Source organism: Centropristis striata, chromosome 9 (genome assembly GCF_030273125.1).
Source record: "Centropristis striata isolate RG_2023a ecotype Rhode Island chromosome 9, C.striata_1.0, whole genome shotgun sequence".
Taxonomy (NCBI): domain Eukaryota; kingdom Metazoa; phylum Chordata; class Actinopteri; order Perciformes; family Serranidae; genus Centropristis; species Centropristis striata.
Genome location: NC_081525.1, coordinates 17,147,377 through 17,171,799, shown reverse-complemented (window position 1 = coordinate 17,171,799; position 24,423 = coordinate 17,147,377). Strand labels below are relative to the sequence as shown.

The 24,423-nt window shown below is 40.7% G+C and overlaps 1 protein-coding gene across 1 annotated transcript in view; it reads left to right on the top strand.

Moving 5' to 3' along the window:
* Positions 1–24,423, top strand: part of atp10a (ATPase phospholipid transporting 10A) — a 53,870-nt gene that overhangs the window by 3,626 nt on the left and 25,821 nt on the right. The window contains exons 2-10 of the mRNA XM_059341686.1: positions 3,406–3,610; positions 5,874–5,959; positions 8,953–9,059; positions 9,154–9,285; positions 9,907–10,037; positions 11,644–11,896; positions 12,225–12,442; positions 12,523–12,717; positions 17,490–18,048. Of these exons, the coding sequence (XP_059197669.1) occupies positions 3,406–3,610; positions 5,874–5,959; positions 8,953–9,059; positions 9,154–9,285; positions 9,907–10,037; positions 11,644–11,896; positions 12,225–12,442; positions 12,523–12,717; positions 17,490–18,048 (1,886 nt within the window). The remainder of the gene's footprint in view (positions 1–3,405; positions 3,611–5,873; positions 5,960–8,952; positions 9,060–9,153; positions 9,286–9,906; positions 10,038–11,643; positions 11,897–12,224; positions 12,443–12,522; positions 12,718–17,489; positions 18,049–24,423) is intronic.

The window sequence follows — 24,423 nt, the reverse complement described above, 5'->3', positions numbered from 1 at the left end:
ATGCACAAAGACTGGAAGATACATTTCCCATTTAAGCGGCACTGAAGGACAGACTTTTGTGTCAGATAATGAATTTTCTTGAGAGAAAACTGTCCTCGTTTCACTTTCTGTTTGTTTCCAAGAAGCTCTAATGTTTATATAGAGAAAAGTAAACGTGTTAGCAGTAGCTGTGACCTTTTCAAACAAAGTGCACTACTAAGAAGAGCGCTTGGGTATTTCCAACAGACATACTATTCATAGATATACATCTTGGTATGTTATGGTTACACTGCACTACTTGCATTTAATAAAACGTAAAGTCAAGGATAACACAAACCACACGCTCATTAGATTCACACGTGAGGAGTCCATATGTTTGGGAGTATATTTTAAACTGTTTTTTAATGTGTTTCAGTTGCTGGTGATCATCTTTGATATAGTATCTCTCTATCACATGAAATATGTTTTTTGTCCTCTTATCCGATTCAATTTAAATAAATTACTTTTAGGCAAGTGAGTGTACAAACAGTAACACAATTTATTCATTCAAATAAAAAAATTATTTAAAAAATACAAGATTGATGAATATGTTAGACAGACATGCATATGGATTAAAAGTGGCAATATCTAACCAAGGTCAAAGTGTAAAAGGTCAGAAGTTTATTGACAAGGTAAGCTAACCATTTCCTGTTCACAAGTCTAAAGGCTTCCAGAATAAATCCAAACTTCCTCCTTAAAAGCAACACGGTTATTGTGTGACACCATAAGTTATTATGCTTCTATTACGCTTCTTTATTTCTAATAGGAAAGCTGCACATACAGCATACATAACATATACATAACACACTTAAACATACAGCACTTAAACTTCAAATTTGATCGGATGGGAGTTGATTTTTTATCATGGTCCTTGGATGGGACAGGAAAAAAAGTAAACGGGAGCAGGTGGAACAGGAATAATAATCAGCTGTGGAAGAAGTTTTCAGATCCCTTAATTAAGTAAAATTACTAATACCACACTGTGAAATGACTCCACTGCAAGTAAAAATCCTGCGTTCAAAACTTACTTCAGTAAAAGTACAAAAGTATCAGCATCAAAATGTACCAAAAGTAAAAGTACTCGTTATGCAGAATGGACCCACTCAGATTGTCAGATATATTCTAAATATATTATTATATTATTATTGATGCATTCCTGTAAGCATCATTTTAATGTCCTCATAATAAGAATAATTTTAATTATTTAATACACTTTTATGTGGTTTAATTTATAAACATGTATAATCACTTTAAATTGATCGTGTTCTATGTTAAATCTCGACCTGAAAAGTAACTAAAGCTGTCAGCTAAATGTAGCGGAGTAAAAAGTACAATATTTGCCCTTAAAATGTTGTGAAGTAGAAGTATAAAGTTACAAATGTGGAAATACTCAAGTAAAGTAAATGTACCCCAAGTACTAATGTACTTAGTTACATTTCTCCACTGGTAATAATTAACAATAGGTCAGTTTTAAAGAAATATAGACTCTAGCCCTCCAAAAGTGTAAGAAAAAGAGTTCTAGCAGCTGGTCCTCAATAGAAAAAGTATAGGCACCCCTGGCCAATGTGTTTTTTCATGATTTTGTGCCCTTTCAGTGGCGATTTTGGTCTCAACACAAGAGCCATTCTTCTGGATTCGGGACAGACATTAATTTATTTGTTTTTTGTCTTGCCATTAGGATAGAACAGGAGTAAAAATCCACTCCTGTGTCATCCTTCACCCTCTGCTCCTTAAAAATGACCCGAGTCTTTCTATAAATGCTTCACACCTTGCTCTGAGAGTACTTCTACTGCAGTGGGCAAAGATAAATGTTTTATATCTACGGTCAGAGCAAACTTTACAAATCTGGGCCACTTATTTAACAGTTATGTACTCCAACTTTGGCAAGTCGGTTCTTTGTCCTCAGGCTATTGATCCTTTTTCAGATAATACAAAATGGGAATAAGAGGAAATATGACTAACATAAGTTTTTAGTTTGTCATCGTCCTTTTTATTTTGTTCTGCTCACCATATGTTTGTCCAGTCAAACAAAGTGGAGGAGAAAATTTAGCTCTGGCACCACATGCTTTCATTTCAGTGAAGAAATTCTCATATAGAGGAATGTTTTTAGATACTCGGATGTGAGTCATTGATGTTGCGGGGGTTGTTATGAATAAATAACATTATTGGTGTTTTTCCTTCCACTTCTTGACTGCTGTTTGTAGCTTGGGTGTTTGCATTATTTAGCATATTTGCTCCCAGGAATATCACATTGTTTAGAAATGAACCCTGGTAACCATCAGAGAACTTTTATTCCTTCATGAGTGTTTTTGCAGATAATAATAATTAATTATATAATAATTTTTGAGGGTCCCACAAACTCTTTGCCTGATTATATTTACATGGACTGAGATTAGAAAACCTGAGTGGGATTTACTTTAAACAGTGTTGTGATTAGTGGTGTAAAAAAGTATTCAGATCCATTACTTAAGTAACTTACCACACTGTAAAATGACTCCACTACAAGTAAAAGTCCTGCATTCAAAACTTAGTGAAGCAAAAATGAAAAAGTATCAGCTTCAAAACGTACTTAAAGTATCAAAAGTAAAAGGACATGTTATGCAGAATGGACCCACTCAGGTTGTCACATATATTATTACATTTTTATTATTGATGCAATTATGCCAAGTCAAAGTCTATTTATATAGTACATTTAAAAACAATCTCATGTGACCAAAGTGCTGTACAGTTATTAAAAAAACAATAACATCATACACAAATATGGTAATAAAAAAAAATAACATAGTAATTATATATAATATAATTAATATTAATAATTATGTAAGCAGTGGTTTATTTTCTCAAGCTAGGGCTTATGTGGATTAATTTAATAAAATGCTGAGTCACTTTAATTTGATCATATTTTTTTAATGTAAATCTGGACCTGAAAAGTAACTAAAGCTGTCAGCTAAATGAGTGGAGTAAAAGTATAAAGTTACATAAAATAGAAATGCTCAAGTAAAGTACAAGTACCTCAAAATTGTACTCAAGTACAGTACTTGAGTAAATTTACTCAGTTACATTCCACCATTGGTCGTGGCAAAGACAGTCTTATGTCATACTAGTTAGTTTTTTCTTCACCCTCAGAATAGATCTCATCCAAAAGCTGTAAGGTTGCACTGTTCTGCTCCTACTAAACTACATCTTGGACATATTTTTCTAGTTTGATGGACACATTGAGGAAGAAGTTGGGAGGAACTTGGTGGGACATATTTGTTGTCCCGTATAGATTTATGGAAGTCGAGCCGAAGTTTCTGTTTATAGAAACCACCAATTATTGAAAACAATAGCTCCACATCTTTCACCCGCAGCTCCCACCAACAGTTTGCCCTCTCATTGTTCTGGCAGAGCGGAGAGACGCTATGTGGAGAAGTACTGGAAGGAGGTGCGGGTGGGAGACTTCATCAAGCTGCGATGTAACGAGATCCTCCCCGCCGACGTTCTGCTGCTGAGCTCCAGCGACCCCGACCGCCTGTGCCACATCGAGACCGCCACACTGGACGGAGAGACCAACCTCAAGCAGAGGCAGGTCGTCCGTAGCTTCTTTGACCTGGTGAGACGGACCCTACTTTTTTTTTTTTAACAATATTTTTATTAGTTGTCAAGTTTTACAATAAAATTCAAACAAACAAAAGTAAATGATAACATACATAAAAAATGCAGAGCAGAACCCAAACCTTCATACACACACCCGTTCACACCAGGTAGATTTGCACGAAATTATATAGACCTATGTATACATACACACACACATACATACACATGCATGCATGCATTGCACACGTATGCATATCTAAACAACATGTACATACATATATTCTTATAAACACAACCATATACATACTTATACATACATGTAAACATATACACATAAGACGGACCCTACTTACTTATTTTGTCCATCTTGTTGTGATTGCTCTACGTCACACACATTGTTTCAGTGTTAGATGTTTGTAAAAAATTCAGTTTGGGTGCAAAAGTTCACCATTCTGGAAACTTTGAATATAAGCTGTTCTTTCGACAGTTTCAGACAATGAGCAGGGAATCAACAATCCCACTTTTTCAGTTCTGATACTCATACCATACCTGGACTTTAGGAATTGGGAGATATAGAGTACCTATCAGAAACCTGTGTTTAATTGCTAAGATGTAATGTTTCACTGAGTGGAAGTGACTGGGAACATTCTTTAAAGATAAGATAAGATCAGACTTTATTTATCCTGCAGTGGGGAAATTTAGTGGTCACAGCAGCTCAAGATACAGTCACATAGATATAGAAGACAGAATAAAGAATATTAAAAAAAAGAAGTCTAAATACATTCTATACATACATTTTTGCGATTTGGCATTTATTATTAATATATATTTTTTGTGTTTGTTTTCCTGAAAATAATAAGCATTTTAGATATTGCACATTGGATTGCACATAAATCTATTTTAGATTGTTAAATAGGTTAAATAAGTTGTTGCGTGTAGTAGTATGAACATCAATAAATAAATATAGAAGTGGTATATGACATATATAATATAGAAAAAATACAGAAGGCCTAATATAGGCCTAATGTGGTCCATTGTAAATGTCTAAGGCAGCTTTAGGCTTGACTTAAAGATTACTTTCCTAACTTTGTAAAACACAATATAACAAATAAATACATGAAGGTCATGTTATAATAAGAAATTATGACTAGAAACTTTTTACAACATCTTAAAAGATGTAAATTCTCCTTTTTCGGCTGTGGCTCTGTTGGTAGAGCGTTCTGATCGAAGGTCGTGGTTCAATCCCTGACAATGGCAGCCTACATGTCGAAGTATCCTTGGGCAAGATACTGAACCCCAAATTTTTCCAGTGTGTGAATGGGTGAATGAGTGCTGTCTGTAGTGTAAAGCGCTTTGAGTGGTTGCTAAGACTAGAAAATTGTGTAAAACCATTTAATTGTAAAGCACTACTCTGTGCCAAACTTTACCTGGGAAAGTATAAACACAGGCTCACAGGCTCCAGGAATCAGACCTGGTATCAGAAGCATCAGTATTAAATTGTGTCTCAGCCCGTTAAAAAATGACTTGTCGCTGCTATAAGTTGTTGCTCTCTATCAAAGCAAAATGCGTCTTTCTGTCTCTGGAGACAGTTATTCAATATAAGTACGAGAATGGTAATACTGGTAACTTAAGCCCCATTCATAGTGCCTTTTCATGCCAGGACACTTACGGCTCTGTAACATCTCGCCGGCACTATGAACACGCCAGAAGCGGGATGTCGGGATCAAATGATCCCACCAATTTTCTGCCTCCAGAGGTAGTAACAGAGGTGGAAAATTGGTGGGACTGTTGGAAGCGGGACCACTATGAATGGGACATACTGGCAAGGCTGAATATTTGACGTTTTGTGTGAGGTCTATCACACGCCTCCCACTTGGTCCGATAGTCAATGAATCATTGTTTAGCAGCTGCACAATAACCTGCGGCTGCTGTCGCTAACTGTGCATGCTAACTGTACACAGAGTGTCCAGTGACTGTTGTAAACAAATAGAGGTCGCCAACTGAACACATACTGCTGCAGCACATACACACTGTATTGCTACAGAGCTAACTGTGTAGCCTATTAGCACTGTGCTACTGCGCAGCACTGCTGCTGCTCTGTCGCACCTCACTGTCGTCATATAAGATGGATAATGAAATACAACAATAGCAGTGACTTCATGTGGGCTGCATAAGTTAGTTCTGTTTGTATATGTAGCAAAAGTAACTCTTTTACTGGGATTCATTTGTTCAGAAGTTGCAGCCACTGCCTGAATAATCAGTTTGTTTTGTGTTTGCAGGATTGTGACTTCGACCCCTTAAAGTACAACGGCGTAATTGAATGTGAAAAGCCCAACAACGACCTGAACAGATTCCGAGGCTACATGTGAGTAATCCCTTGTTTAGTCAGCTCTGTAGACTGTGTGGTTGATGGATGCCCACCATGTGCAGCTTATCACAGCTGGTTTTGAACCCAAGATTTCTTAACTTTCATTTTTTGTTAACTCGCATTAAAGGTTTCAAGTTTCATTTTCATCTTACTGTAAATCGATGCAGTCACATTTGAGTAATATTTAGCTCCAAAATGGAAATAATGTGAAACTGTGGTTTGTTGACAAGCCAGGATTTTCCAACTTATAATTATGACTTAAACAGTTTTTCCAAGTAAAGATTACGATTCGCCATCGTGGGATGTGGTTGCAGGGTTTTGCCCGTTGACTATGCACATTTCAAGATGTATGTGCTTCCTCATGACCAGAATAAAGTGAGGCATCAGCTGTAGTTCCTAGAGTCTCTGAGAGCTATATTAAACAACAACAGCTTGCCCCCTCATTCTCTGCATATTTCCTGTGTTACACCTCACTTCCTGTTGTCTGTGTAGAAATGCAAGAGGATATGTGCTCTCAAGATGCAGCGGTTATAGTGACAGAAATTGGAAAGGAAGAAAGTCTTGAATCAGCCCATCCTGTTATAGTATTTATATCCTTTATTAGCTACATTTAAGCTAACTGCTGTGTGCCTTCATGGGAAATGTAGGATTCAGTGTTTTTTAAGCTTGACTCATACTACTACAAGTCAGAATATCTCAGCATCTGCTGCTTAGATTTTCTTCCTTTTGTCATTTTGTGAATCAGTGTAATCAGAGCAATAATAATTTTTCAACTAATTAAGTAGTTGAACGACTGAAACCTGGCTATTTTGATAATGGATTCATATTTCAAGTAGGCCTGGGTGCTTTTATGATCGTGATTAGCGATCGCTAGAAATTTCAGTTTGATTACGGTGATCAGCTGTGATCATATTTACTCGATCAAATATGTCTGTGTGTAAGTTGTGGGAGAAGCAAACAGAAAGACAGAACGTGTAGCTAAACGCAGGGCTGAGGGCAGCAAAATAGATGTCAGCCATGACAATAAACCAGGGAGGAACAGGTGAATGTTGGGAAAGAGAGGAAATTACAATCTATCCACCGCTGTGTCGAGAGAAAACTAACATTCAAAGCATGGCAATTCACACACAGGTATGGTGCATTCAATAGCGTCTGAACGGCTATGGTACGCTCAAGAGCATGGGACACACGAAAACTTGCAGAGAAGCAAGTTCTTGCTGAATGGAATTTAGTTCAATAAACAGGGAAGTAGCTTAGGTGTAAACGATTGCCCTTCCTTCTTATCTCTGTTGAGAGTTGCACATGTACAGTACTAGAGTAAGAGTACTAAGAGTTGCTGCCGCTCTGGAACTATTTTCCTGGCAGAGAGCTGGTTCTTTGGCTGTTGAAAGAGGAACTGAGGAACTGGTTCAAGATTAGGCACCAGCTCCAAACTGGTAACAGTGTCCATGTTCTGAAAAAGTACTTTATTAATCCTACAATGATGAAATTTAGACTCTGAATTCAACCCATCCTTTTTCACACACAAGTGAACACACCAAGCAGTGGGTAGCTGCATTTCGGTGCACCGGGGGAGCTGCGTGGGGGGGCTGGGTGCCTTGCTCAAGGGCTCTTCAGTCCTTGACCTGTCAGTCCTGGGATTTGAACTGGCCACAAGTCAGATTCCTAATCCTAGGCCACAGACTGCAGATTTTCCTTAGTCTAAAAATTGACTAGTAGACAAGTAGTTGCCCGACCCGGCAAGTGAAAGAAAAACATTAATGTTGCGCCCTATCATGTTTGTCAGTGGGTTGCAGCACGCTCCCTTCCTGCTATTGTCAGGCCTGGATTAATACCAGGTGTCTCTACTTGGTCTCTTTCATTGTGTCTCTGCACAGAGAAGATGAGAAACGTCCTCTGAGCTTAAAGTAAAGCGGCCAGGCTGACCTGCACTCACATGATTATGACATTTATTCTTTGCTCAGAAGCAGACCAGATGCTGCAGGTATTCAGTTGCCAGGCTACAGTGGAGCACGAGGGCACGGCGGCGGAGTTGAGAGGGAGGTGGCGGGGTGGCGGGGGGCTAGTTGTCTCAGCAGTGTTTTATTACATTACAGCCAATGGCACCAACTCTAATCTCACTACCTTTCTGAGAGAGAAAGCACTCTGTTTCTTAGAGTGTTATCAATTTCTTGAACGGTGTGAGCTATGAACTTGGACGGGCTGTTTGTGAACTACGGCCGCTCGGAGCTCAGGGACACAGTTATTAATCTGTAATGGCGGTGACGTGTCAGTTGGCTTGCTGTCAGAGGCCAAAGGATGAACTGTTAGTAAACACGCTGACAGTTTTGTGACTTTGAAAGAAGATACAGCGTTGCTTCCAGATAAAGACCGTGGGGCTGTTTAACTAACGCACTTGTAATCCATGATTTAGTAATGGGATTAGAGCTGACATTAAAAGCTCAACTCTCCCCCACAACAGGCACATTTGCCCCTCATTTAATACAGCTCAACATACATCCTACTTTTATCTTAAAAGCCTTTTTCTAACAGGGGTTTGAACTTCCTTGGTGGGCTGGCTAAGAGCTGAATTCAGTCTCCTTTTGTGTGACACTGACACTCAATATGAGCCTGACAAGCTTTAAATTTAAGAGTCTGGAGTGAGATCTGAGGGTCAGCGACGAAGCAGTGAATTGCCTGATTGACTTTAAGCCCGAGGGGTTTCTGTGGAGCGGGGAGCATGGTCAGTGCTTCTGTATCAGAGGGAATTTGTGCTGAGATAAGGGCTCCTGGTGAGGGGAAGACCATGATGCTTTAGAGCGTGATCGATCGAGGCGCTCAGCAGAATAAACTGATGTTGTCTTGGGGGGCTTTGGCACAGAGAGATTTCTCCTAGCATCAGTATTTTTCACCTGAATGTAAAGATATAACCATGATCTTTTTGCCCTTGTTTGATAACCTTTGTTTTACCAGTACTTATAGTAATTTTTATGCATATTCCCACCTGACAGACTCCATCGAAGTGGCAGAAGAGATGCACTTTACAAAGAAAACCTGCTGCTGAGAGGCTGCACCGTCCGCAACACAGAAGAAGCTGTGGGAATAGTCATTTACGCAGGTTAGCTCCCATAATAACCATGTTGTACGTAGGCTGTCACACTATATATTTGACCTCTGACCTGCTGCTGCTAATACACCGTGTGTCTTTGCAGGTCACGAGACCAAAGCTATGCTCAACAACAACGGCCCGCGCTACAAGCGCAGTAAACTGGAGAGACAGATGAATGTAGATGTGTTCTGGTGTGTCATCATCCTGCTGGTCATGTGCCTGTTTGCTGCTGTTGGTGCGTAACACTTCAGAGTTACAGTGGAAAAAAAATATTTGACCACCCTTGTTTTCTTCAATTACTTGCCTGGTACAACTAAAGGTACATTTGTTTTGACAAATATAATGATAACACAGTGTTTCCCACAGGATTTCATGACAGCCCTGGGGGGGTGGGGGGGCATAGTGCATCGATCTTGTGCACTTTAAATGAGAGCAGACACTTCACATAACATTTTTCACAGTTGGGAGATACCGTATTATAGAATCTTTGTTATCCTACTGTGTCATTTTTAATTGCCATCAACATGCTTTCCATTAGGACATAGCTGGAGTAGCCAGCCAGTGTGGGAAAACAGCTGGCTAGGGGGGTCTGGGGGTGAAACAAATTTCATTTAGATGTACCACGCATTAAAATGAAAAAGAAATTGAAGAAAAAAGGTGGTCTAATATTTTGCCCATGACTGTATGTAAACCCTTGTTTTGTAAAGCTTTATAGGGAAGTTTAAAAAAATATATATATTCTTTTACATTTATTATAGAAGTAAAGAAAATCTCTGACTGTGTTTACTGTGCCTTTTATTTATATATTTTCATTCCAGTGTTTATGTGAGTTGACCTTGTGGTGTTGCTGTTCCAGGTCATGGGCTATGGATGTTTCAGTACGGAGATAAGAGACCTGTGTTTGACGTTCTTAGTCCAGAGGGGACAGACTTATCACCCATCATGTCAGCCATTTATCTCTTCCTTACTATGATCATCGTCTTTCAGGTACGGACCGGAGAGAAGCCTAAAAAAAACAACGGCACAGATAAAGACATAAACGAGGCATACAGTATCATTAAGTTTGAGATGTTTTATCCCACTGTACACAAGCATTGCTGTAAATCAAACCATTGGCAGTAGTTATTTCAGCCCCTGTGGGTGTGTGTGACCTCTAGATCTTTATCGTCACATTTAATCTGGAAAAGCAGTGAGGAAGTACATGCTTCATACTGCAAAATAATGTTTCTAATACAAGGAGAAGAAGTGCCACCTGACAGCTATTGATTTGTTTGTTTTTGGTTGTTTGTTTTTTGATTGCATACAGAAATGTCAGAGAAAATGTCACTCTGTCCTGTGTCAGATAATGCAGCTATTTCCCCTGATCTCAGGTAACTTTTGAAATAAATGAAAAGTCAGTGAAGATACTATACAAACAGTAACTGAGGTTGGACATCAGCTACCAGTAGTGCCAGACATTTCAAATAAACACGACTCCATTGGCATCCAGGCACATGGAGAGTCCCGGCTGAATTGCCCTCCCGAAACATATGACTCATTTCTCCGGAAAAAGGCTTTCCAGAAATGCTGCCTGGAAATTTGTCACATGGGAACATTTTTTAACAATCAGATATATCCCCAATACACTCTTTTATCATTTCTCAAATTATTTAGATGATAAAAAACGATAGAACAAGTAACAGAAAAGGTGTAATTGTCTGAAACGGTGATTCACACCCTTATTGTGTCTGACACACCCACAGCCCCGAGAGATCAACTCAACTACCCCTTCATTTATTAAATCTATTTATCCATTACTGTTAGCTTACTACTTCCAATGTCTATCTTTTAGGGTTTGCTAACTATTCTTTCATTACTTTTTGCTAACTATCTGGTTTAACTTTTTGTCCTACTTTTAGCTAACTATCTGTTTTGACCAATGTTTTTTTTTAGCTAATTAGCTATTTCAACTATTTGTCCACTACTATGTACTAACCACCTATTTACTTTACTTTAAGCTAATTATCTATTTTAACTATTTGCTAATTACTTAGCTAACTAGCTTTTCTTTCATTTTAATTTTTTTACCTTTTATCAATTACTTAGCTAACTATTTTTACTTTAAGCTAACTATCTTTTTAACCATTTGTCCTCAACTTTTGGCTCTATTATGTTTTTCAAAATTGGTTGATATACCCTCTACAATCATGAAAAAAAAGTATTATTATTTTATTATCTCTTCTTCATTTTAATGCCTGGTACAACTAAAGGTAAATTTGTTTGTGCAAATATAATGATAACAACAAAATAGCTCATAAGAGTTTAATTTAAGAGCTGATATCTCGCCATGTTCCATGTTTTTTAAAATAATGATTTTGGTTATTATCAAGAAAACCATGAAAAATGGCTTATTTTGTTGTCTTCATTATATTTGTCCAAACAAATATACCTTTAGTTGTGCCAGGCATTAAAATGAACAAAAAAATGAAGAAAACAAGGTTGAGCTAATCATTTTTTCCATGACTGTATGTACAGTATGTTCTGTAAATGTTTAACAAAGCAGGTTGGGGCAACTGGAATCCTCTTTTGTAACCAAGACTGTGTCCTCTCCTAGGTGCTGATACCGATCTCTCTCTTTGTGTCGATTGAGATTGTTAAGATCTGCCAAGTGTACTTCATCCATCAGGACATGGATCTGTACGACGAGGAGACGGACTCCCACCTGCAGTGCAGAGCTCTTAATATCACTGAGGATCTTGGCCAGATGCAATACATCTTCTCTGACAAGACGGGCACACTGACGGACAACAAGATGGTGTTTCGCCGCTGCACTGTGGCAGGGGTGGAGTACTCTCATGATGCCAACGGTGAGACAAGCCAGCAAACACACACACACACACACACAGTTTTAAGAGAGAACTTAAAACATATCTCCTTAGGCAGGTTTTCGTCTGGTGTTGATGTTTCCCAGGCATATGTGAAGTTACCTGTTGTTGTGCTATTGTGTGTTTTTTTCTTTTAACTCTATATTTTACTGCATTTTATCCCTGATGTAAAGCACTTTGTGATTGTATCTATGAAAAGTGCTCTATAAATAAATTTTACTTACTTACTTACTTACTTTACACACCGTTACAAAAACAGTTAGCAGTCATTGCATTTAAAGCCACTTAATGATGTGTGTCTGTTATTCAGCGAGAAGACTTGCCATGTACCAGGAGATGGATTCTGAGGAGGAGGAGTGCACGTCTCACGGTGGCACCCTGCCCAGGAGGGACAGTGTGACCAGCCACCAGAGCGCCCGGGTGGTGCTGCGCTCACAGAGCACAAAGTCCCACCGCAGGACAGGCAGCAGGGCGGAGGCCAAGCGGGCCAGCATCCTATCTAAACACACAGCCTTCAGCAGCCCAATGGTCAGTTCGCCTCACCGCCACACTGTCCTCACGCTCTGTGTTGTGTGCTCGCCTCTGATAAACCCTCCTCTGTCCTGCAGGAGAAAGATATCACCCCCGACCCTCAGCTCCTAGACAAAGTCAATGAATGCAGCAGTCAGATGGACTTCATGCGATTCCACAGCCAGCCCATGTCCCAGCTGCCCTCTGACCTCGCTGACATCATTGATTTCTTTATCGCCCTCACCATCTGCAACACAGTGGTGGTGTCCTCGCCCAACCAGCCCAGGCAGAAGGTAAAACTCACCTCCACAAAATCCATCCAGTTTTCTTCAGGTCAATAAGGGATTACCTTTATGCCATTAAAATATTAATGGTCAGATAGGCTGCCAGATAGTAGTGACAGTTACTATATTTGGACCTCGTATTTTGTTTCTTTCTCCTTGTCTGTCTTCTAATCTTTCAGTCAGGTTAGAAAGACAGACTGGAATATCTTTACAACTTTCGAAAGGGTTCTGTGACTTTTTAACCTTGCGTAATCATCACATTTAAATTTTTAATTAAAACTTAGGCATACTCTGTGCAAGGTTTGTGTGTTTGTGCAGCATTCACTCTGAATCCACAAGCTGTGTGCCTTTAAGGTAGTAAAATCCTCATCCTGACAGCTCCACAGTTATCTAACTTTAGATTTCCTCTTTAATACATGTCTGTCAGTATTCAGATGTGAAAATGTAGGTACTTTCATTGATTCATCCCAGGTATCCGCATAGAAACACATTTCAGCCCTGCTAAAAGAACACGGTGGTGTAGTGGTTAGCGCTCTCGCCTCACAGAGAGGGTCGCCGGTTCGCCTCCCGCCTGCGGCTCTTCTGTGTGGAGTTTGCATGTTCTCACCGGGTTCTCCGGCTTCCTCCCACAGGAAGCATGCACTGGTGACTCTAAATTGCCCGTAGGTGTGAATGAGAGTGTGATTGTCTGTCTATGTGTTAGCCCTGTGATAGTCTGGCTACCTGTCCAGGGTGTACCCCGCCTCTCGCCCAATGACAGCCCCCCGCGACCCGATTGCTGATAAGTGGTTAATGGTAATGGTAATGGTAATGCGCTTCAGCAGAATTTGTCTGGCCTTTCTTTTGGCTTAGATGCAAGTAAAAAAAAAAAAAAGATTAGCTTCATTTTGTGCATGTGCGCTGGAAGTAATTGTTACAATAACAAAGACAGGTTGCACTACTACATGTGAGTTGTAGTAAGGGATGGGTACCGAATTCGGTACTTGTATAGGTACCGACCGAATTCCGTCGGTACTACCGAGTACCGATTCATGTAAAATCAAACGGTACCATGTTTCGGTACCTTAACGGCGTTAACTTTAAACTGATCATTGATTTCAACCCGTTTTCATTTGACGTCTTTGATTAACAAGCGTGCTGACGATCGCACTATTTTTTATTTTTTTATTTACCTCCTCGTCTGGTCCTGTCTGCTCACCGCGGCCGCTAGCTGCTGCCCTCTTCCACCGCGGAACAGAGACCAACAGCCGGCTCTAGGTCTTCTAGCCGCCAGCTGCTATCTCTCCAGTGTCTCTACCCGGGCTTGGCCTTCGTCTGCCTCCAGATTAGACCTTCCTTACTCCGTTTGCTCTCTCCATTCATCCGTAGACTTTTCATTAGCAGCTAGAAGCTAGCTGCTGCATCTCTGGTCCTCCGCTAATACTCCGCTCTTCAACTCAGGAATATTACTTGCCACTTTACTCCAAACTGCCTCGCTGAAATTAAATCCCTCGGACTCCTGCGTCATCCTCGATATGTGCACAGAGCAGCCCGACTCAACTTTGTTTATTCCAACCATGCCATGCCCACAATACTGTCTGACCGGTGCTGCGCCGCACAGCTACGACGTCATCACAACAAATCACACGTGCACTTGCAACTTTTTTTTTTTCTCCTCCGTGCTTTGCCACCTGAGAGCTCCTCTGCATTCTTTGATAACACTGCAACCTTCATGTTACAAAATGCACGTTCACTCAACAATAAAGCACTGCTCATCCTGGATTTTATATTGTTTTGATATATTTTTTAAAGTTTATATTTTGAGAAATAAATATGTTACGCAAAAGTACCGAAAATTGGTAGCGTTGAGTACCGGTACCGATTCCCAGGTACCGGGTATCGGTACCGTATCGATTCAAATGTGAAAGGTACCCATCCCTAGTTGTAGTACCTTGATGCCAACTACAATGCGTCCCTAAAGGAATGCCTTATCTCGCCGTGTTAATGTTCCAACATGGGAAAACATTCACATGAATGTCCCAATTGGGAACAAATTTTTCTGATGATTCTGAAACTACATACATTTGAATATAATTTTCTGTACAAACCCTGTGGTTTAGATCTGCTACAGGTTCTTTTGTGGCCCATGTAACACCCTTTCAACCGCTTTCATGAAAATCTTAGTTTTTCCAGTAATCCTACAAAGCTAAAAACATGACCTCCTTTGCAGAGCTAACAAAAAAAAAACAATTTTTTTATGACTACGGAGAAGGACTTCAGGGGTCTTAAAGGTCTGGTGGTTATGGCATCAAATACTTCTGTATCACTGAGATTGGCTGTAAAACAAGAATAATATGTAGACAGCTGTGAGGTAGTATGAAGAGCATCAGAAGAGTATCCATTAGGAACCAATTCTACTGATGTGCTTCCAAGGGCGCACTAATCCGCGAGGGGTAAAAGTTTTAGTATTTGTATTTTTTTCAACATGAGTCTGTTCACAAAAATAATAATCAAAATTAAATTTTTTGACTGAAAAAAATCACCAAAAAAAACATCCTCTCAAACTCGCACGTAGCTTTCACTGTTTGACTCCCTCTGTGTTTGATGTGATGGTCCAGTCACAGTTGTGCATCCGTGTTTTGTTTTGTTTTGCGTGAGCTCGGGTGTGGTTGTCCTGTTCGGAGGTGATATCCTCTCCTCGCCACACACTGTGTGCACCAGCTCACTGTCCTGCCAGTCAGAGGCACAAATCTGTTCAGATTAAGCTTCACAAAGTGACACATTATTTATGGTCTCTGTGTTTGTGTTTGGAGGTTATCTGATAAGATGGGAGGGAATGTAAATCTCCACAGAAGCATTGGCTTTGATACAGTCTCCTTTCTGTCCTTTCTTCATTTTTCTTTGGTTTGTTGTTTGTGCTTTTTTTGTCCTTTGTGCCAATGTAATTGTTCACATTTTGTTATGATGCCCTTGTGGCCAACACGGCACCTGAATGATTTATATCTATATATGTGAGAACCTGGCTCCTGGTGCCAGGAGTCCTCAATGTGAGTCACTCTTTCTGCTATTGTACTGCACTACCTTGGGATATAAGGATTGGCTAAAGGATAAAAGTCAGGAGTGCATTTTCATTAGTGCATTTTTTTACCACTGGGCTGAATTTCTCCAAAGCTGAAATGACCATAAACCCCCACCCCTTATAAATGTTCTTAGAATTTTCCCAGAAGCAACTCAACATTAACCTGGTATGCCAGATGGTTTGTTACACAGAACCATCTGAGAAGCCATCGTTGGAAGCTGTTTGGAAAAGGGCAAACACTTTCAAAAAATACCTGGCAGGTGGTAAACGTGCTGTTAATCACGGTCTGCCAAAGCCGGTCCAGAGAAGAGCAAAAACATCTTCTCCATCAAGAAAAATCTTCAGGGATGATGTCTGCTCTTCTTTCAAAGAGGAAATACTGTCCTGTTCTGATATACAATGCCTATAAAAAGTATTCACCCCCCTTGGATGTTTCAGCCTTTTGTTGCTTTTACACATGAAATCATGGTCAATATAATTTGTTTGTTTTTTGACAAGAATTTGCAAAATAAATCCTTTTAATATCAAAGAGAAAACAGATATTTACAAAATAATGTAAATTAATTCAAAATGTATAGGGTAAAGAAAATGATTGCATAAATATTCACTCCCTTTAATGTAACTGACCTAATTCAACATAGTTCCAGCTAGTTAATGCCAGTAGTGTCACAGTTAATGAAATGGAGATCACCTGAGTGCAGCTGATGTGTGGATAGTGATTTTACTATTTTAAAAAAACAGTCTGTTTCTGGGAGGTCCAGTCTCTGTTTCATCACTATTCCTGCTACAACTGCAACATATAGACAGAAGGACACTCCAAGCAATTCAGAGAAAAGATTATTGAAAAGTATAAGTCAGGAGATGGCTACCAATGGGTACCAATGTCCAGCTCACTGGACATCCCACAGAGTTCAGTTAAACCATCATTAAGAAATGGAAGCAGTATGGCACTTGTTTAAATCTGCCTAGAGCTGGCCGTCCTCACAAACTGAATGACCGGTTAAGAAGAAGCCAAATTATATTGACCATGATTTCATGTGTGAAAGCAACAAAAGGGTGAATACTTTTTACAGGCATTGCAGCTGATGCCATTCAAGCATCTACGCTAGCCACTTAAGGAGCAGCCATTGTATTTTTCAACAAACAACGGCCTCTCTGTGTTGTCACAGATTTATCAAGCGATGTGTACGCCTACCTCAACCACATGGCTGATATAAACATATCATTGCATGTAAAGCTTCATAAGAAATCTTTTATTTGAATAACTGTCACAATAAGTTCTGCTACTTGCTGCTGGAGGTGTGATTAACCCTTGCGTTGTCTTAAATTACTCACCTTCACTAAACCCCTTAAATAAAGCAGCTTGATTGGATTTTGAAACCCAAATCTATTTTGCATGAAGTAACATCATAAACATTGTAAATATCTAGGTTTTCCCTCTTCACAGTGCAGAAAGACAGTGGAATCCATTCGTTTTATTACAACACACCTGTCATTATTGGTTTTCTATTTAATAAAGTAGGGGTTTATTTTTGTTGTTTTTATTGCTAAAGGTACTTAATAAGTGTAAACATATTTTTTTAGCAAGTGTGTGTGAAAACATGCACATTTCAAGTTGAAAATGAATCATTTTGGGGGTTTCCTATGCTGTTATACACAGTGGCAGGTCATTTTTGACCCCTTAAACAACACAAGGGTTAACTCAGTTTTCCTTGTCCTCCAGGTCCGGGTGAGGTTTGAGCTGAAGTCCCCAGTTAAGACCATCGAGGACTTCATCAAACGCTTCACCCCCAGCCGACTGACCTCAGGCTCCAACAGCAGCAGCTCCTCCAGCCTCATCACCAACCGTTCCTCCAACAGGGGATGCTCCAGCATGCTGTCCTCGCCCTCCGCAGAGAGCACGCTCACCAAGCTGGACGAGGAGCAGACTGCCAGAGGTCTGGAGCACTCCTTCAGCTCCATCCCGCCCTGCTACGACGGGAAGGCGTGGAACCTGGAGGAGGGCGAGCTGCGCTATGAGGCAGAGTCGCCCGACGAGGCTGCGCTGGTCTACGCAGCCAGGGCCTACAAGTGCTCGCTGGTCGGACGCCTCCCCGACCAGGTGACCGTGGAACTGCCACACCTGGGGAAGTTGAGCTTCGAGCTGCTGCACACACTAGGCTTCGACTCCACCAGGAAACGCATGTCTGTGGTGGTTAGACACCCTCTGACGGATCAGATCACGGTCTACACTAAAGGAGCAGACTCTGTCATCATGGACCTCATCAAACCTCCCGACACAGGTAGGAAACACTCATTCATAAGCCGTATTCTCCCATGAACTGTGGACAATGTCCGACCCTGATTTTCTGGATGTTGTAGACATGTAGCACGTGAAACTGGCTTTGTTTATGATCAGCTGCTGACATTGTGCATAGTTCGCAACGGCGGCCACAGTTGCGTCTACCGTATTTAATCCGTCGCGTATGTGATCATGGATCACGGTCGAAACTGTCACTATGGCACACCCCTACCTGATATACCGTGATACCGCCCAAGTCTACTGGCTCTATTCAAACATGGCCTGACTCAGACTTTACACAGGCTTTGTACAAGGGAGCTGGCAGGGTAAAAGCTGTTAAATCTGCAGCCCAACTGATTTGTACATGTATTGTCCAGTTAGGAATTTATCATTCTATGAAGGTGAGTTTAGTGGTTGTACACTCTTGATATACGCTGTCAACACGGTATTATGATGTTGTTTGGAGTAGTGTGCTGCTGGTGCTGCATCTTGTCTGCAGACTTGTGGCTGTGAACCTGTGATCGACTACAAATCATTCGATGTAATCCTATCATGGCACATGGGCTTACTGGACATGTCAGCAAATATTTTCACTTAACTCTGATCAATCCCAAATGATGGATTGTTTTCACTTGTAGCTGCTTGTGGAAAATTGTGTTCATACTGTGTCTCTGTGGACCAACATGCCTGCACATGTTTCAACCAAGATTCCACCGGTTTCACCCCCCCACACCAAACCTTCCTGCTTTCCACTCATATCATCCACATGTAAGGTGACATGTTATGTAAGATCTTGCATTTTTAGAGCATGTCACTGCTGCAAAACCCAATGCCAAACTCTATCTGTACCTTAAAAAAACACTTCCTTCCACATCTTACTTTTCCTCTGTGATCTTAAAACCTTGTTCCATGCTCTTTAAGTTCTTTAACGTCCTAATGGGAAAGGTGTAACAGGTTGTTAGTATTCCAGGCACACAAAGAGCTACACAGGCACTTTTCACTAATGCTTTGTACACAGTCACCAGACATCTGTCCAGGGGTGCTTAGCAGGGACCATTTCAACCCACAGACTGAGGGCTGGACACAACACATAGTTTGTTGTGCTTAAATGATTATTTGTATTATTCAAGCATCTGAAAACTGGAACAATTGTTTGAGTTTTTTTTCTTGATATTATCTGTCCACTGCAAGTAGTTTTAGCACCACTTTAAAATCCCTTCTAGTTGAGTTTACCTACAACAGTGTTAAGACTCAAGGCTCAGTGGCCACACATTAAAGGGCCACTCCTGATTTTTACACATGAAGTTTAGTTCAGTCATAAGTGGGAGCACCACTCAGCCTGTAGAAGCAGTTGCATAATGTCTTCTGTGACTACTGTGAGGGAGCTGTGGGCTCGAGCCTGAGTTATGAAGTGGGAACTTTAAAGGTGCTTTCACACCTGATCTGTTTTGTTCACTTTAAATGAACTCTGGTGTGTTTCATGCTGAGACCAACTAAAAAAGGGGGGATCGGTTTCGGGTGTTATTTTGTGATGGTATATGTTGAGTGGCCCTGAAGGTCAACTGCAAAAATATTTTACAAAATGTCAAAATATTTAATGAAAGGCAAAAACATGTCACAATTAGGAATGGGAATAATTAATCGATAGATGTATTTTTTATTTTATCTATGACTGTGTATCTGTACTCACTGAACTGAAACACGGCCGAGCGTTCAGTTTTGCATCCGTACGTCAATAAGCCAATGAGCTGAGATAAAAGCTACAGTTTGCAAACTGAAAGTTGCAATAACAATTATAAAACACACAGAAATACAAGAGTATTAATTTGAGCAAAACTGGCTTACTGTATCAAACCTTGCTAGCATGAATTACTAGGTTTAATTTTATCCAAAACTTATTTAAACCCAAAACACACTTAAATATGTAAGATCAATGTGAAAACTAACCTCATGCCTCTTCAGGGGGAGCTAAAATATAAAACATTGAACTCCTTGACATTATCTTTACAGTTTAATCTCACTTAGTTAGTTTTATGATCGACAGGATCAAGTCTCTTTTCGTCTTTTCAAAATAAAAGTGTCCGTTATCAAAACAGGCTTTTACATAGTACTGTATATATTTATATTTTGCCCATGTATGCATGTTTTTATCATACAGGAGTATGTATAAAAACATAGCGATTAATCGTTGAATTGATCGTTAATGTTATAGCTGCTTGAGTTGGCAGGTTTCTTCCAAACGCCCATCCCTATGGAGAATATCAATGTGTCTGGGATCTTAGCTGCTGTTTAGTTCCTCCTTGGATGTAGAGATGGTTTAGTCTGATGTTTACACTTGAAAACCTCAAATGGCCAGGTAGCAGAGTGAGCAGTGAGGCGAGCCCACAGAGTTGATTTCCCCATCCTGATCAGCGACCTCACCCTGTCATCAACCAATGTTGGTTACAGAAAGTACAAATAATATTTGTAGAGTAGATGTAAGAGCATAAATTTAGCTGTGCTGATGGAGAGGTAACTGAAGCGGTCCACAGCTTCTAGATTGCAAATTATTAAGCAAGTGACCTCCATGTCTGTGTAAACTATTCATAGATATTAATATTTTCCTTACATTACATTAGATGTCATTTAGCTGACGCTTTTGTCCAAAGCGACTTACAATAAGTGCATTAAACCTGAAGGTACTAGCCTTAGACCACAGGAATCAAGTTAGTAGATAACTTTAAGAGCCATCTGTAATCGCTACAGGAGTTAGTAGTACAGGAGGAGCGTTACGTTGAAGAAGAGAAGAAGAAGAGCATTTTTTTTTTAAGGTTATTTAGGTGACCATGACTTAACCGAGGTATTGTTGGAAGATGTACAGTCTGTCTGAGGTCCTGATGTTGGTGGGGAGGTCATTCCACCATTTGGGTGCCAGGACAGAGAAAAGTCTGGAGGTGGATTTGGGGCGAGTTGACCCACGCTGGGTGGGAGTCGCCAGCTGTTTGGCTGATGCAGAGCGGAGAGGCCGAGCAGGGGTGTAGAGTTTGACAAGGTCCTGGATGTAAGAAGGACCTGAACCAGTACGCCAGAGCTAGAATCTTGAAGCGTATCCGCGCAGCCACCGGTAGCCAGTGAAGGGAGCGGAGGAGGGGTGTTGTGTGTGAAAATTTGGTAAGATTGAAGACCAATCGAGCAGCTGCATTCTGGATGAGTTGCAGAAGTCGGATGGCTTTGACAGTCAGACCTGCCATGAGGGAGTTGTAGTAGTCCAGGCGTGAGATGACCAGCGCCTGGACCAGGACCTGAGCTTTTCATGGGCTGAATCCACCTGTGCAGCAACTTGTCTTGACAACCTTTCAGTGAAAGCATGTTGTCATGTTGTGTTGATAATTGATTTATTTCACATGCCTGGTTAGTGGCTCCCTCCTGTTCATTAGAGGCAGGCAGTTCATCTCAACGAGGCTGCTTGGTATTCCAGAAAAATGGTTTCCAGCTAAATGATCCTCCTACTCTAAATGAAAACTTGTTAACTGCAACACATCAACATCTTGTTGTGGCATGTTTACTAGCTGATGTGCAGTCCTATTCTTTGGAGGAATTCTGAATTACAATATGATTTATTGTATGCATTTTCCATTATAAGGGCCGCGCTGGTCCCTTTGCATTGAGGTTGTGAGCTGTGCTGAGTGTTCATCATTTTTAATGCCCTCTATAGAGCAATGTACGAGTTGGCTCCGTGTGCCATTTTCAAGTTTTTCACTTACTTAAAATTCACAGGGTGGTGCTGCAGAGAGAGAGACTCCCCCGGGACAGTTGTCACACACACCCCTCCTCCACCATGTGTCTCAATTCAGCAACTTTAATGGCTGACAGGGTGTGTCTTCACACAGACAACTCGCTACTTTGTTTTACCATTGGATAAAACCAGCCAATTAGAGTGCAGAATGAGTTGGGCCTCCTCACAACACAGACCTCCATAAAGGCTCCATTCAGGCGACGAGGGAGTTGTTCAGTGTCACTCTAATAACAGTGCACGTGGTGGTGCTGCTGGTAGACTGTCGACCCTCGGGGCTTAGAAGTTGGAGTGTGTGCCGTGACGTAACTCCTCGTGCAGGGTCCTGTTTAATAGCAAATTCCACCTTAAAACAGAATTTTATTTTTGATGTTGTTAAGCTTAATTAACCCTTTTCACTGAAAATCTTTGATTGTCTTAATTTAACATGTTCATGCTGACCCTGCAGATATCTGGGTTTTCTCTGAACTTAACAAATCAAATCAAAATTACTTTATTTATCCCCGAGGGGAAATTCAGTCAGTCTGTTAGCTCTTCTGTAGATTATTGAAGAATGAGACAGCCTGATGGCTGTAGGAGTGAAGGATCTTTTGAATCTCTCCGTCCTGCAACAGAGAGAGAGGAGCCGTCCACTGCTGTTTTTTTGGTCCATAAAGGTTTTGTGTAGCGGATGATCCGGGTATTTCAGGATGGCCTCGAACATCTTGGCAGGTCATCTCTCCACCACCTCCTCCAGTGTGTCCAACCTGGCTCCAACCACAGAACCAGCTCTTTAGACCAGTCTGTCCAACCGCCTTGCATCTCTGTGTGTGATGCTGCCTCCCCAGCAGACTGCAGCATAAAACAACACACTACCACCACAGACTGATGAAACATCTGCAGCATCTTACTACAGATGTCCAGAGATCTGAGCTTCCTTAAGAAAAAGAGGCAGCTCTGCCCCTTTTTGTAGAGAGTGTCTGTGTTTAGGGACCAGTCCAACTTATTATCCAGGTATACACCTAGATACTTATAACTTGGCACCACCTCCATGTCCACCCCACAGTCGTTCAGTTGCTCAAGAGAGGGCTTGAACCTGCGGAAGTCTATGATCATTTCCTTAGTCTTTGAGGTGTTCAAACAAAGTAAAGTTGTTATCATTACTATTACCATAAAAGGTTTAATATGTAACATTTCAGCATTGGAATGTCTATAAATGACTAGACCTATGTTATATATTTTGTTGAGTTATGTACGTAAAAACTTTCAAACCCAGAGTAAACAGTCATTTTAATCAGGGATGCGATCCGCGCCCATCGCTTGCCAATAGCGTTATATCCCCTTTATCCAGTTGTAAGCAACATACAATACACTTTTAGATCTTGGTAGTATATTTTAACTGTCTTTTAACCAGATATTCTCCACCAGCGGACCAAATAGCGTCAGAGAAACACAATTTTTTAACATAAAACTAAGTAGGCAGTCCGTGGCCAAGAGGTTATAGAAACAGGCTTGTAACCAGAGGAATGCCACGACTGACAGGTGTAAGGGCTGAGGTGCCCTTGAGCAAGGCACATCACCCCCCATTTCTTCCCGACATTGTGTGTTCACTGTGTGTGTAAATAATGGGTTAAATGTAGAGGTTGAACATTTCCCCATCGTGGGACTAATAAGGGAATATGTATCTTAACTGTAACTGTTGTTTACATAGCAACTTAAAAGGTAACATTATATCAGTGTTGTGTTTACAGCTTGTTTCCCCTTACATGGCCCAAAAAACATCAGTTACTGCAGGTTTAAAGGTGCCCTGTGGAGTTTTCCTTTGTTTACGTTCACTGTTCCTCACCCAGATGTATTGTATTTGTCCTTGAGTTCTATAAAACTGTGCTGAATACATTTCCTCCCTCATAAAAAATGTTGCAACCATTTGAGACCTACATTGTTGAAATCCATGAAAACATGCTTGCTTTCTTTTTCTTCACTGCCTTTGATGGCACATCAGTGTGTTTCTTTCAGTCATGGAAATAAGTATTCAAGTAATGGATCAGCATGTGTTCGACATATAGAGTAATCCCTTTGTTTTTTTTGCTTTGTAACTGTCAATATCTTACTACGATGTTTTACTATGGCAAGAGGCAAATGCTAATGTGTACAGTGACATAATAACGTTGAACAAAATTACTTTTAGTAGGACCTGGCTTAGGCCTGGGCGATTATATGATTGCGATTAGTGATCACGATAAATTTCAGGTCGATTATGGTGATCAGCTGTGAGCATATTTAATTGATCAAACGTGTCAGAAATGTGCCTGACAACAGCCAATCAGAGTCGACCTTTTCCTGCTCCACTACTGTTTGTAAGTTGCCGGAGAAGTAAACCGTAAGACCAAACGTGGAGCTAAACGCGGAGCTAGGGGGAGCGTAATAGATGTCAGCCATGACTTGGAGCAATAAACCAGGGAGGTACAGGTGAATGTTGAGAAAGAGTAAAGGAAATTACAATCTATCCGCCACTGTATCGAGAGAATACTAACATTCACAGCACGGCAATTCACACACAGGTATGGTGCATTCAATAGCATCGGAATAGCTATGGTGCGTTCACAAGCATGGGAAATATGAAAA